At 38.8% G+C, this 15,505-nt stretch overlaps 1 protein-coding gene across 3 annotated transcripts in view; it reads left to right on the top strand.

The window, feature by feature from the left end:
* The window catches only part of kcnip4a (potassium voltage-gated channel interacting protein 4a), a 93,762-nt gene extending 79,924 nt beyond the window's left edge, over positions 1–13,838 (top strand). For all 3 annotated transcript variants that reach the window (XM_062444335.1, XM_062444334.1, XM_062444333.1), the window contains 7 exons: positions 4,700–4,824; positions 10,463–10,532; positions 11,081–11,151; positions 12,114–12,221; positions 12,983–13,087; positions 13,643–13,705; positions 13,791–13,838. In XM_062444335.1, coding sequence (XP_062300319.1) covers positions 4,700–4,824; positions 10,463–10,532; positions 11,081–11,151; positions 12,114–12,221; positions 12,983–13,087; positions 13,643–13,705; positions 13,791–13,838 — 590 coding nt within the window. The remainder of the gene's footprint in view (positions 1–4,699; positions 4,825–10,462; positions 10,533–11,080; positions 11,152–12,113; positions 12,222–12,982; positions 13,088–13,642; positions 13,706–13,790) is intronic.
* The last annotated feature ends 1,667 nt before the right edge of the window (positions 13,839–15,505 follow it).

Here is a 15,505-nt window from a genome sequence, read left to right as displayed (position 1 = left end):
TTTATTAGCCTCTCCTTTTTGGTTCATGGAACTAGTTGATTTAGGGTTACTGAGGTTTTACCCTCTAGCTTAGCTTAACCTTTATGATCAATGATTCCTGATTCACGCAGCTTGAGGCAGCTGTGATTGATCAGTTCACACTCATTTTACTGGGTAATATTCTCACATTAATTTTTCAGAGTTTGAGTTTTTTTGCAGCTTTGTTGGCTCATTGATGAAGAAGATAGTGTGTTGTAGACCATTTTATTGCTGTAGCCTTACACTGTGTCCCGTGGCAATTACATTTTGCTGAGGCATTTTTCTTTGTTTATAACCCTCACAGGGTATCCAATATCATTTTCTTGTATTGCTGCAGGGCAAGGCAGTTTTGTTATTCTCAGGTAGCTGTGAATTACATTTCTGATGAGCTGCACAGTAAGTTACAACCCTCCATTATAGCAGCAGTCACTCAACAAGCTTCAAAGTAGACTGCAAGGTCAGTTTTTTCTTTCTGTTAAGAAGGCAAAAGTACGGCATGACTTCATGTGTGTGCACGTAATGATTAAAGCAATAACATGTTAAGGCTCAAAATCCTTTCTTTGTTTCATATAATTGATTCTTCAGGACAACAACACCAGTTCATTTTTTTAATACCTATATATGTGACATGTGATGTAATACCAGCAAAACTGTGAACTTTAACTTTTGTGGGTAACAGCACAGGGGCACAGCGTGAGGCGCTCTCTACATTATCACACACATACTCAAATGTCGTATCCATTTTGTCAATAAACTAAAAGGGCAAACATTAATCAGACAGGCATCACTGCATGCTCTTTTCCTGCTCGATTAAGCGCTGTGTCATTCATGCTCTGTGTTACTCCACTTTAGAGTTAAGTTTCTATTGCCCTTGTGTTTGTTTAGCTTTTCAACAACAGTCGAGCTTTATGTTCTCTTAGGAAGAAATAGCACGGTTCATCAGATTTTTCTTTTTCAGACGTTCAGACTGTTTGCGCTCCATCACTCAAAGTCAGACATGGATCAGGTGCCAAAGAATATATTTAGTGTTGTAGCACACCACATTGTCCTTGAGCTCCTTGGTAGAAAAGATGCCTCCATATAGTACGGTAATGCTTCCAAATAAAGCCGGCATGCTGTCAAGACCATTACGTCTTGGTAACAACAGCAACATCTGTCTAGCTCTACCTCAGCAAAGACATGATGACATCTCCTCTCCACTCAGGAAGGAAGGTGTGTGTCAGGCAGATAACTAGTATAGATGAGATCTTCACTGCATCTCCTCATCCTCTATATTTCAAAGTTATTGTGTCATCATAGAGGTCAATACGGGCCTGAAGCTAACAGAGTCAATAGTGTCTTTCATTGTTGAGAAATTTGTTGAGCACAATAATGTTGCTCACTCTGTCAACATCATGCCAGATCTGAGCAAAGAGAAGCTGCATCTGTTCTGTGTTTTTACTGCAGGGGCTAAAAGTTGGGACCATAGATAATTTGACTTTGTAAGTTTTCTGTCCAGAATCCTTGCCAGGTTGCTGATTTTGTAGTTGGCAAAATTTAAACATGAGAGAAAATCTTGCCCAAGTATTTAAACAGAGTTTGGTGAAGCTGTATTCTGCATCAAATGCTACAATTTTGCTCAGCATTTCACATTTAAAACACACACACACACACATATATATATATATATTGATCAAAGATTTGATCAAAATATTAGAAAAGGCCAAAGAATAACATAAAAGGTCATTTATTTAATTAATGTAATATATTTGTAACCATTCAACATTGAGGTTGTTTGATTTTGAGTGAAATGTCTCAAACTATTGGATTGTTTGGTACAGATGTTCATGCCCCCCTGATTGTGGTAATAGCTTTGGTGATCCCTTAACTTTTCATCTATTGCCAATAGTCTTATTTGATTACTTGTGACAAAAATAGGATAATAATGATGTTCCAATCAGCCTCAGCTGTGTGTGGAAATTGACAGGAGACACTTACAGTATTTGTAACCCAAAAAAAAAGCAAAACAAAGAACTTGATTGTTTTTCATTTAGTTAATACGAATAAATGAAAATATTCTTTGATCAGTGCTGGCATCAATTTTGCAGAGGGCTTGGGACATTCCTACTGATTACCTAAATGATAGTTTCACATTGAGACATTTTTTTGCTCACAGCCAAATTTCCAGTGGACCTCCAATGATGTTTCCACACCAGGCTGCAGATTTATAACACAATTTTCACAGCCTATATTCAATGATGTAATTGTTACCACTTTGTCCCTTTATAGCTCAGGTTTATAGAGGCCTCTTACAACTCCCATCGGCCATCTTGACATTTGGTTGACTAGTTATAAACATGCCATGAGCTCTACATCTGCACTTATTTTCACCTGCCAGCCTTGAAATTAATTAAATGTTGGCAACATTGAAAAATGATTTGCAGCACTCAGGAGCTCGTTTTGATGCCCACTGCTGCCATGAAACCTCACTCCACATTTTTCAGAATAGCCCACAGCGAGAGGGGAAATAGACTGGATGTGAACTTATTACTTAATAACTTTCATATCATAGAGGGGTGCTACACATAGCATAAGAGAATTTATTGAGTCATGTAGATATCAATTCAAGCTTGGGTAGGCCACTGTAGTTTAGCTGTCAGCTACCACGCTACCTTTGTTGTAGTGATGCATGCTCTGCTATGTGTGAAAAGAGTTGACGCCTGATGACATATTGAATTACAGCCTGACATGAGGTCACAGGCTCCATATCATATTCAGAGCCTGTCTTTTACACTGATGACCTACACAGTGCTGGCAAACTTATTAATAAGTAATGTAACCCAGTGAACTAGTTGTGATGACATACCTGAGCAACTTTAAGGTTGTTGTTTACAGCTATGACAAAAGTATTATCCATCTAACTGCATGGTACTCAATTTACAGCGAACAAAATCTAGACCTATACTAGACATCTGGCTGTTAATATGGTGTAACTTGGTATGAAAACAAAGTATCAGTGTGTTAATTCCAGCAGATGTTGCGTGGGCTTGTGTTTAGACTGCTGTCTAGTAAAGTTTACTTGTGTTGTGTTACATAATTACACGTTGTCTTCTTTTGCTGGATAAACATTTCTAATGCAGCTTTAAACTTAAAGGCACCCTGGGGAGTCTTGGAAAAAGACAAGTGTGGTTGCCAAAATGTATTTTGTGTATCCTTGAGGTCTTACAAACATGTTGAGTGCTCCCATTAGCAAAACAACATGCTTTTGTGTGATGAAAACCAAACAGGGAACCTCTCTTAAACACATTGCTCCATAGCACTACTAGTGGTCAAAAACTCCACTGGCTACCTTTTTATTATAGTGGCAAATACGGTGTTGTTGTCCTGAAGAAACAGCTATAGGTGTTTTTATGCCTATGTGAACTTTAATACACCTTCCCATTTTGCATGATGTCCTCATGTCCAGTTCTCCCTCCAATGTACTGAAGCTGCCAGTTGCCTCGGTAACCGTGAGACTCAATGCTGTATTTCCCAGGTTACCCTGAGATTGTCCACAAGCGAGGAATGAGAGCTCGTCTCATGAGGCTTTGTCCATGCTCCACAGCCAAAAAGGCTTCCTCCAGTAATCAAAGCAAGTGGCTCTTCCAAGGCTCTCCTTCTCTCTCTGTCTCTCTCTCTGTTGATTTTTTTTTTCTTGTTCTCTAAGACTGTTTTTTTTTCCTGTTGTGAAGGCATAGACTCAGCATAGGCTTTAGACACACATGATTGCTCTAACTGCATTTAAGTCACAGCATTCATTTTTTTCACAATTTTACATAAAACATTCTGGGTTTTGAATGTGTGAAAGTGGAAAGACTAGTGCTGAATGTGTGAAATGATGTGATATTATACACAGTTTAGAGTTTTTGCTATGCCCTTTTTCCCCGGAAACTCTGTCTGTTAAAATGTTTTGACAAAGAAGCCTTTACAAAGACAGCAACATAAGAGATCAAGGAACCATTTCATTTTATTCGGTTAACATCACTTATTACCTCACAGCCTCAGCTCCATTGCAGCAGGTTAATTGTAGTCTGTTACAAGATGTGGCCTTTTGGCTGTGGGCCACAATAAGACCCTTGGAGCTAATGAGGCATTTAGACAATGTGTCGCACTTCAGGTATATGAGAAGCCCTGCGCCAGAAAGGCTGCGCTTCGAGGACATTGCAGTTGGTGACAGGGCCAAGTCAGCATCCGCCATCATTACAGGCCCATTAAAAAGTTTCAAAGAGTTCAGCTGCCCTCCTTTATGAAGAGGCTCTCGGCCACCAGGGCTTTGTTCTGGTGTCTCAATAACGCTAATTACCTCTCCTGTCATATTTGGTGTAGAAAAGAAAAGGGCATTCAGATTATTGTTTGGTTTTGTGAAATAGGATTTGCAATATAATAGTCATATAATAAGGAAAATAATTTAAAATGGATTCACTTGTATGGATTTTTATTTTTTGTTATCTTGAAGGTTTCCCAGAATTTGTGATACTTCATGCTAAAATGTGGCATTCTGGATAGAGGTTGCAATTTTATGAGCCTATTTGTTGCGCTACTGTCCATATTTGGAAGTATAATGGGATATCTCTAATTCTAGCCTTGAAAAATGTTTATTTGCAAACATTCCAAACAGCATCTATTCACATCTGACCTTCCTCCTCCTCCTCATCCTCTCCAGACAGTGTCGAAGATGAGCTTGAGCTATCTGCAGTCCGCCATCGCCCCGAGGCCTTGGAGCAGCTTGAAGCCCAGACACGTTTCTCCCGCAAGGAGCTACAGATCCTTTACCGCGGCTTCAAGAATGTAAGTGACAAGACCACCATGTAGCCTCAGTACCATACATAATGTACAGCTCACTGGGCTTTGTTCTCTCCTGGACATCAAAAAACAGGTTTTCCTTTGATTTTATTCAATTCATTCTTTTAGACAACCTTCTGTAGTCGGCAGACGTGTTGCTACCTGAGTCTTCAGCTCCACTTTCTTCTAGTTCTCATCACTATTCAGCTTCAATTCTGCTTGTATTGTATTGTAAGATAATAATCAACCATCCAAGGACTGCTATTTTTGCTGAATCATCTGCATCCTGCACTAAATGTTATCACGTCACAATGTGCTCGCCACTAGAAAATTGAAATTTCTGTACGTTGTTCACTGTGCCAGGCATAATTAGGTCATACCTTGAACCCATTGTGGAAGATAACTGATGAGCAATCCAGGTCACGCGTAGTCCTCAAGAGCGGCCCACATAAAGCCACCTCGCTTCATTGTCACCTCTGGTGTGAGGCATAATGAGATGACCCAGAATTAACTCAACCCAAATTGTCTGGCAGTGAAAGTGAGCAGGATAGCGAGAGTCCTGTGATAGTGGAATTCCCGTGGGGCTTCAGTTTCCTGTCAAGCATGCACTGTGCTCCAGCCAAGTCCCTGCAAAGCCTGCCCATTAGTCCACTTCCACTTGAGACAGAATGAGAGGTAAGAAGTGTACTAATGAGGCCTTTAATTTGTCGCACCGCCTGATTTCCTTTACCACCACTGTGGGAGACAAATTTGCATATTTTAACTGAGGCCTCCAAGGTTTTTTTAGTGTTATTTGCTAAGGATAAACTTGTTTTCTTTTTTACTCCATGTTACTCATCACTTATTTGTAATAAGACAGGTATTATTCAGGCAGAAGTCCAAATTAGACAAAGAAAGAGTCATGGTACTTAAATTACAGCTACTAAATAGCTTTTGTTCATCACTGAGTCGACAGCGTAGCTCATTTTTTAACTGCCAGGGTCAAAATACTCATCTTTGTCTTGCCCCAACCCGGGGACATTGGCAGAAGAGAAGCAGGCTTTTAAGTCCAGCCAGACTAATAGAAGCTGGCATGATCCCCATGATGAGAGATTTGGCCCTTTGTCCTTGCTGTCCCGGGTTTTGAAGCAAATCAAATGCCTCTAATGCGGGTGGCGGGATGAGGTCGTTTGTCTTGACAACAGACTTTATGAGTCATTTACTTGTAGCGCAGGTGGTCAGAGTGGAGCTTTGTCTCAGATCCAGCAATATGTCGCACAGGGACCAAAACAAGACCTCTGGCTCTGGGTCTTGATCTTAAAGTGGAATCTAAGAAGAGGTCACCTTGAAGTACAAGACAAACACTTTCAGGTATAGGAGAATGCATTGTTTCATAAATCTCTTGAGCCCAGCTAACATGAAATAACACAATATTGTCCTCACATCTATCTAAATATGCCGGGCTTGCACAGTTCACAGTCCAGGGCATTGCTTGGGGCATTAGATTCAAATCTCAGTTTCTATTCCATCAGCAATGAGCCCTCTATTCACAAGTTTATTTCCCTTGCACCTCTTATTGCCGCATCGCTTGAAGCGTCCACGAAAGGAATTTCATGCCTGGCCGGTTTTGGATTTCACAGATTATATTTGAGATTTTATTTTCATAGAGGAGCTCATTTTACAAATGTATTAAATGAATACAAATACATTTTTCTGACCTTTCACTCTCATGCTAATGAGATTGGCACTGAGTAATGTGCAAAATATAACTACTATACATCCGAGGCAATACACAATATAGCACCAAATGATTCAATTTCCTTAACTCTTTGACCATTATTGCAGTTTTTATTTACAAGCAGAAGAAGAAAATATAGAGATATGATAAATCCAAAATTAATAATTTATATTTATATATATATATATATATATATATATATATATATATATATATATATATATATATATATATATATATATACAGCATAACAAAATCTTTTGATGGATAAGTTGATGTAAATATAAATTATTTTATGTCATTCGCAGGGCGTTCATCACAATGGGATGCAGAAAAAACATATAAACGACTGTTTTAGGAACAGTATGTTGATTTTGTGGCATCAAATTTGATCCTGATGGGAGTCTTGTGAGCATAACTATTTCATCCAACTTTAAATCGTGATGTACGTGACTACATCACACCCTGGCTATACTCATTGAAAAAACTGCCAACCTCAACAATGTCATTAAGAGGCTGAAAGGACGCAATCAAACACAATCACATGAATTCTACTGTCAATGTGAAACTCCGTTCAGCAATCACTAAGTCTCATTGACCTTTAATTTTCCTTCAGATTTGCGAGTATCAGCGAGCGAGGTTAAAAGGAGAAGCAGCAGCCAACTTGGAACACAGCCATTCTTATATTACTGTCCCACTTTATCTGAGCGTTATTAGTTTTGACAGCTGTAATTGCTCATCTGTGTACAGGCACACACACACAGAGAGAAGCATGCACATACTCAACAAGAGAGGTGTTTTTAAAGTCACCCCTTCCCCCCTTTAAGTACTTAATTACGTGACACTTTCTTGCACTACTTTAACATGAGGTTGACTGTTGACACCCCATTCAGTGCAGTGTTTCAGAATATAAACAATGCTCTAATTAACAAAAGCTCCATTAAAAAACAAAGAAATAGGTTTAAATCCAGGAGGATGCTGGGGAGAATGTTAGCTTTTAGAGTGAATGTTATATTTGAAATTGTTAGCGTGGTAGTAGTCAACCAAAGAAAATTTCAGTTGACTGAAAACGTACATAATCTTCAACTAATCGATCAGTCGCAGAGGGAAAAAATTAAAAACTGTTAGATGTTACAGGACAGAGTAAACTCAGCAGCCACATATTTCTCCATTCTCTATTTCTCTGTTAAGCGTCTTCAAGTTAGACTCACCCATTGTTGCCAACTTTGAAGATATCCCCGTTTCTTTTTCTCTTGATCATCAGAAGCTGCAGTATTTATTAGCTGCCAGATTGACAACTTGCTAACCGTTTCCTCAGCTCCGCTCGCATTCACCGTCATTTTTCTGCTGGTCATTCTCTGCCGCCACTCTACCACTCATTTGCTACACACGCATATTACACACTGCCCTATTCTTTAAAGAAGCTACACTAAGCTATTGATGTAGCACTTTTCTCCTTATGAAAGTAACATGGTAATTATTCGAATGCCAACTAATCAACCAGGAGACTACAGCCCCAGAAATGGGCTCGTAAACCAAGAGACCTTCAACAATAGTTCAATATTTTGGGAGTAATTTACTTTCTTGTCGAAAGTTAGTTGAGAAGATTAATGCTATGCTAATATGTCTGTTAAATGTGAAGCTACTTCCTAGCTGGTTAGCTTATCTCAAAAACTGGAATGCTTAAACCAGGAGAAATGGCTAGCTCTGCTCTGAAGCTAACAAAATCAAACTCAGCACTTTAAAGCTCACTTAAGACATTCCTAATTCGAAAACTTCCTCAACAACTTGCGACCTGATTGTATGAAGTGCCTTTGTAGAGACAAACTTATACTTATTCTGTCCCCCTAACTTCCCCAAATTCTTGACCTAACTTTACCCACAACATAAACTGGGTCTTTGAGAGAACCTGCAGACAACCTTGCAGCACCCTTTTGGCTTGAAACGCAAGGAGGCTGTTTGAAGCAAGAACACAAGGTTTCATCACAATAATCTCACCCCCGCAGAGCTCTGTTTCCCAAAGTTGTCGATCAGAAATGGCCACAGGAAGGAGTAAACCCATTGCACTGTGTGATACTCATACTGAGAAAACTGTGTCTCTCACATTCCATCATCCCGGGAGATATAGCAAATAACTGGCTGTAGCAAACTCTCTGGCCTATAGTGTTTTATTGCATATCAGTTTTCCCTCTTTTTTCTGACTGATTTTTATTGAGGCTTTATCATGTTATGTTGAGGTGTGTTCATGTTATTGTGTCAACCCCATACTGTCTGTTCCTTATCTTTCATTTCCTATAAGAGTCTCCACTATGACCATGGTCTATTTAGAAACCCAGACAAACGTGCACCTGCCGGTTTTGGAAATTGTCTTTATTGGTGGAGCATTTCCTCCGTTCCAAAATTCAATATCCTGCCAGAGTGTGCAGTGTGCAGCCACACACCATGCAGAAGTAGAACCTGCCTAACTATCTGCTTTTGTCAAGATGCTGCTCTGAGCATGGTCATCCACCTCGTCTTTAACTGGCCCTTTTTATTTGAAAAAAGACAAAAGTGAGCTTCCGGGGGCATTATGTAAGTATTCAATCTTTTCTGCTGAATAATACCAGACAACTACTTGTGAGTGACTTTGAATGGCTGTCAATGAGAATTCTGACCAATGAGAATCACCATTCTCAATGCATCTTTCCTCAGTACACAATCACATAAAATCAACCAGATTAACTAGCATCTTATTGGCAATTTGAAGTTAAAGAGTAACTTAACACCAGGCTGAAATGCAGTGCTTCCTTGATCTCTGGTTGAAAATGTCAGGTCAGTTTCTTGACCTAGCATCAATAATGGTTGTGCCTAGGTATTGACAGTAGTGTGCTCTTGTTGCAGCTGTAACCAAACCCCATAGTGATGTCTTTGAGTACCTGACACACCCAGGTGTACAACTCCCGAAAGCAAGGTGATAATTTCAACCACTGGAGCAAGGACAACATTTTCAGCTGTTGTTAAGTTACTCTTTTAAAGCTACCCTTACCTTTGTTATATTTTTACAAATGTTTTTGTTTAGGTTAAAATGCTATTAATAAGGTACCGACAAAAGCGGGCCACGGCTTCCACCTCCAGCCGCTCCCGCGGGGAAAAAGAAAACTATATATATATATATATATAGTGCGCGTTTGCAGAGGCAGACATCCCAACCCTCCCAGAAGTTCCAGGAGTCTCCCGCATATTGATATTGGCTCCCTGACGCGCGCAAATGAGACCTAATCTCCCGGAATCTGGAGTAAACGAGCAAGAGCGCGCACTAGAGAGTGACTGCGCGTGTGTGTATGTGTCTGTGTGACTATAAATGCAGCGCGTGTGAGAGCAAAGCGTCCTTATAGCTCTGTGTTACCACTTATTAGCACGATCGGGCACCTCCCCCCCAGGACCAACACCTAGTGTAACCCCCCCCCAAAAGGCCTTTTGTGAGATTCGCAGCCACTATAGGTTCTTGGAATTGGAGGAGGAGGGGGAGGCATATTCTGTTGGTTGCGATCTGCAACCTCACCACTAGAGACACCTTATGTACATACTGGTCCTTTAAATGTTAAAGAGATACAAAAAACTGCTTTGTTTTTTTGGGGGATTTTCAAACTGAAAAAAGTTCAATAAACTATTTAAAAATTCTTAAAAGCACATCTTGTTTTTCTCCCTCATTGGAAAAATCCATCAATGACCCACAAATATGCAAGTATTGTTCATTTTGAACAAATTTTGCTGTTTCAGAAAATATGTGTGTTGGATGTTACAAGTTTCAGTCACAGCTGTGTAGGTTGTATTTTGGCACACCTTACACAAATGTATCAGAGTGATTTGCTTTAATATTGGAGATTTGACTCTAAAATAGATTTTTTACCTGTACAATTACCTGTACAATTTTGTTGTGTCTTCCAGGAATGTCCCAGTGGAGTCGTCAACGAAGAAACTTTTAAAGACATCTACTCACAGTTCTTCCCACAAGGAGGTTTGTACCCCCTGCATTTGTGTTCGCTTTGTTCTTCTTATCTCCTCGGTGCTGGACACAAGTAGTTGTACTCACATTTACAAAAATTGCAGAGTAGTTAGAAGATAAACTTCCACGTGTGACAGTACAGTGAGACAGTGAGGGTGAAGGAGAGGGTAGTTTGTATTTGTGCAGCCTGGAGTTGCTTACTGATGGCACTCATCACTATGCAAAGATCGTGCCCGAGGGACAAAAGAAAAAACTTTAGAAGGCTTTGATATATCTGAAGTGAGAAGAAAGGCAGGCCAGTAAATATAATGGCGCACCACACACAAAACAATGATTATACTCTAAGCTCAGAGCATGTTGCACTCCTCTCTCATCATAAAAAAAACACTCTGAATGGCATTTTTGTCTTTGAAGTTGTACAGAAAAGCCAAAAAAAATTTCCTGTGAACCCCGCTCTTATTTGCTTTGATATTTTAGTTGTAACTGCTGGTGTTAATTGAGCTGCTATCATGGCAGAATATTATTAATTTTTTATGTTTGTATGTTTGTTCTCTCCATAGATGCTTCAACATATGCACATTTCCTGTTCAATGCATTTGACACAGATCACAATGGCTCTGTGAGTTTTGAGGTAAGACAAGTATTATCATGAAAGCTCTGGGGTTGTTAGTTTGACAAATATCAGGACAATATTGTTTTTCCTGTAAGTGCATGCCAGAGATGGGGAATATTTGCTCAATTTGGAAGAAGCAGTATAATTTCTGGCAACAAAAAGCTTTTACAAAACATTATAATGACAAAATATCTTCCAAAACACATATTGAGTGCTTCTTTCAAATAAAGTTGTTCCACAGTGACTGAACTGTCTTTTCAAACTGTGCTAATTTTCCAAGTATTGCCATGGGGACGATCCCTCCATGGTACCAGTTGTTAGATCAACTTCAGTATGTTACATGTGGGTTTTCCCAGTGCAAACAGAATAACATCCCAAATAAAGAAATTGTCATTCATATCAAGAACTAGTGTGCTGTATGTGTGTGTTTTGGGAATTGTGACTATTTCAAAAGAAGTAAGCCCTGTCCAAAACTGAAATCCCCAAACAAAAATACATCGTTGATATTATCTTTCTTCAGATGCTGCAGGACCTGAAGCCTTTACACTTGAGGATTATGTAACCTGCAACTCCAATCATTTTAATTTAGTTTGAGATTGCCTACTTGAGATGCTATCATTAGTGATTAATATTTATGAAGGGCATATATTTTCTTAGACACAGAAAATATGTCATTACACCAAAACAAAAGCTTTTTTTGCTAATATGCAGTCCATTGTGTTCAAAAGTTCAGATATTCCTAGAGGGCCTGCACAGATGATGGGTCGGCTAATAATTTGAATAATGATTGATTTTCAGTGTCAGCACCCTTTTTGTTTCAAAGTTAATACCTGCCTGCAGAAATCTTGATGGCTGAGATAGTGCAAATTCATGTGTATAGTGGACATTGTTTTGTGTACACTGACAAAAAGCTTGTTTTTAACTGTGTATTTTGTTTCACCTCAAAAGCAAATTCTCATGAATTATCTCCCCCACTGCAGGATTTTGTTATGGGTCTTTCTATCCTCCTGCGAGGCACCATCCAGGAAAAACTCAACTGGGCTTTCAACCTTTATGATATCAATAAAGATGGATATATCACTAAAGAGGTATGTCTCTCTAAACAGTACCAGCACTAAAATGTCAGTCAGTGCTCCCAAATTACGCATTACATTTTCTCACTAGTGATACACAGCAATGCAGGTAGATTTTGGTTTGATTTTCTGAGGTTTCAGATTCCGAGTCTGACTCTGAGATTTTCTGCCCTTTACTTTTAAAACTATTGGAGCTGACTGGAATTTCATGTGGCGCTCGCAGCACTAAAAATGACATTTAAACAAGACTTGGTAGTCTACAGACATGCAAAGGGCTGCACTCAGGTACAGCTGCACTTTGAGCTTAATGTTAATGCCCTCATACTTACAATGATAATGCTAACATGCTGATGATTAGAAAGTATCATGCTTACTGTGTTCCCAATTGTAGTTGAATCTGTTCGCAAGCTAACACTTTTTGGCTGATAGGGAAAATCATTATTTTTTGCAGCTATTTAGTCATGAGCCAAAGTGCATAACAAATCAAAATTGTAAATGATATGTTAAGTTATTACTGTTTATCTTGAGTGGGACATGAATGTCTGCATCAAAATAATCCACAAACCTCATTAGAGACTATTTCCTTCAGTAGAAAATTGTGTCAGTTGAAACCGTCGACAGTGAGGTGTGTGAAGTATCCAAAGTAACTGGACGAGATGGTTATCTCAAAAGCTTGGCATGTAAATACCAAACTTACCTGCATGTTTTTTGTTTATTTGTTTTTTATCATTTAAATGAACTAAACGTTTCATTCATACCAATTCTATGTATTGTAGGAAATGCTAGACATCATGAAGGCCATCTACGACATGATGGGAAAATGCACATACCCTGTCCTCAGAGAGGAGACACCACGTCAACATGTAGAAGTATTCTTTCAGGCAAGTGTGTGGTTAACAGCATACTGTAGGTTCTCCGTAAGTCACAATTAAAGGAATAGTATGACATTTTGGAAAATAGGCGTATTTGCTTTCTTGCCATGAATTAGATTGAGTTGGCATGGTAAATATGAAGCTGGAGCCAAAAGGCGGTAGGCTTATTTTAGCATAAAGGCTAGAAACATGGAAAAGTTGGCCTGGCTCTGAAGGTTTGTGGTTTACTATCTTGGCAGACGGGCAGTGACTTCTTGAAATCCTTTCATAGTGAAGACATGAAGGTAGTCCTGCACATATTGTAGCAACCATAAATAAAAAACATTTAGTTAAATTCAAACAGAGCTATGTTAGCCGTGTCCGCCTGCTTCCAGTCTTTATGCTAAGCTATGCTAACTGTCTCCTGGCTGTAGCTTCCTATTTGCTGCAGCAGTCAGATATGAGAGTGGTATTGATCTTCTAATATAATGTCGACAAAAAAGTAAATAAGCACATTTTCCAAATTGTTGGACTATTGCTTTGAGAGTCTTTGCTAATGTTTCTTACCTTTCCTGTCTCTAACAGAAGATGGATAAGAATAAAGATGGAGTGGTAACCATAGACGAGTTTATCGACTGCTGCCAAAATGTAAGCTGGATACCCTGACACACCCGATCTTACTACTGCTGGCATACTTACAGTTTCTCATTATGTTGTTTCTTTTTATCCACAGGATGAAAATATCATGCGATCAATGCACCTCTTTGAAAATGTTCTTTAACTTTTGCCTGACTTTGGAGGAGAATATCATCTTTAGCTTGGCCCAATAACTGACTTGGAGTCATACTGTGTACTGTGTGCTATGCAGACTTTTGACCATAGATAAAATATTGTTCATTACCGTGGGCCACAACACTCTGGAATTAGTTGCCACGTCAACATTTTTATTGACTACATTGCAGAAATGTATTACATAAAATGAATAGATAGGAGAGAATAAAGGATGTTTTGAAGCCACAGGCTTGGTTGAATTCTTAAAACTCAACATCAAGGTTGAGGTTTTTTTTCTGTCTGTCTCTGGAGTGTCTTTTCTATTTGCTGAACCCCGACTTCTGCAAACTGCGTGAGCCTCCAACATTATCCACACAAACGGAATAAGAAATTTCTGATAAAAGGGTATAGACAGGTTTGCTTTATCTCTATTGCAGCCTTGACTTGTTTTATTTACTGCCAAGTGAAATCACTGTGACTTTTTACGGCATCAAAAAAAGAAAAGGAAAAAGAACACAACCACAAAATATCGAAGGCAACTTCACATTCATCTGTTTTTACATTCAAGATACTTTTTAGTGCGAACTGGCTTTTGATTCCAGAGTGTTCTCACCCCGACTTAGTTAACCATTGTGGTCTGTATTTTTGCTCTTTGAAAGGAAGCATTCAGAGGAAAAAAAACATTGTACCATTTTAAATTGTATATACTATAGATTAAGCGTTAAATACAATAAGAACTCTATGAGAAAGTTTTCAACTTTGTTCATGTTTACTTGCCAATTGGAAAGAGACAATTTAAGGATTGTATTGATGTCATATCAGACCATAATATTGATGGTTTCTCTACAGAAGCACACAGGTAGCTATATTTACCATGAGTATATCATTAGATGACGGTATCTTTAAGATAAATGCTGCTTTCAGTGTATTTCATTTAACACTATGTATGTATATTCCCTGTAAAGTAAACCATCTATCAACATGTTTTTATTTTGTTTTCTGCAGCACTGTTGAGGAGTTTACACTAAGAGCAGTGTTCAAGGTTATTTATATGGTATTATGATCATTGTACAAAAAAAAAAGGTTGTCAGTTGTACAGTATTAAATGAAAATGCGCTTTCTGGTGAATTTCAGGTCTTTAGATTTGTTCATATAATTCACTGTTTTTAATAAGAAAGGGCGTTTGGGGTCTGGTTGTTGATACAAGCATTGTAACTTTGAATTATACTCAGCCAATATGCTTCCTGCTGTATTCCTCTTCTTCATCCTAGTGGGCTAAAGTCATGAGGTCCTTATCAACCTGAATGGTTCCTGCTGTCTGTGATTAAAGCAAGTGTGAGCAAACTCAAGGCATGCTGGGTAGAAGTCTCACTGACTTAACTTCCTCCTGATGGCCGAGAGAAGTGTGTAAGTAAGTTCAAGAATTGCTTCACATTTATTTAACTGTTTTTTTTCTTGATTTTCTATGATGACTTGGATATTGGATACAGCAAGTATCCATCAAACAGCTGGATATCTGACATGTACGTAAGAATTGGTTGATATCATAAATGTTTGTCATGTCTTTACACTGTATGACTGAGTTGCAGTCACAAACACACCAATCTCCTAATGAAGGCATGTTGGTCATCCATTATTTTAGTAAACTAAAGGAAGAATTTCGCTGTGTTGTATTGT

The sequence above is a fragment of the Scomber scombrus genome, chromosome 23 (genome assembly GCF_963691925.1).
Source record: "Scomber scombrus chromosome 23, fScoSco1.1, whole genome shotgun sequence".
Lineage (NCBI taxonomy): Eukaryota > Metazoa > Chordata > Actinopteri > Scombriformes > Scombridae > Scomber > Scomber scombrus.
This window is presented reverse-complemented; position numbering and strand designations above follow the sequence as displayed.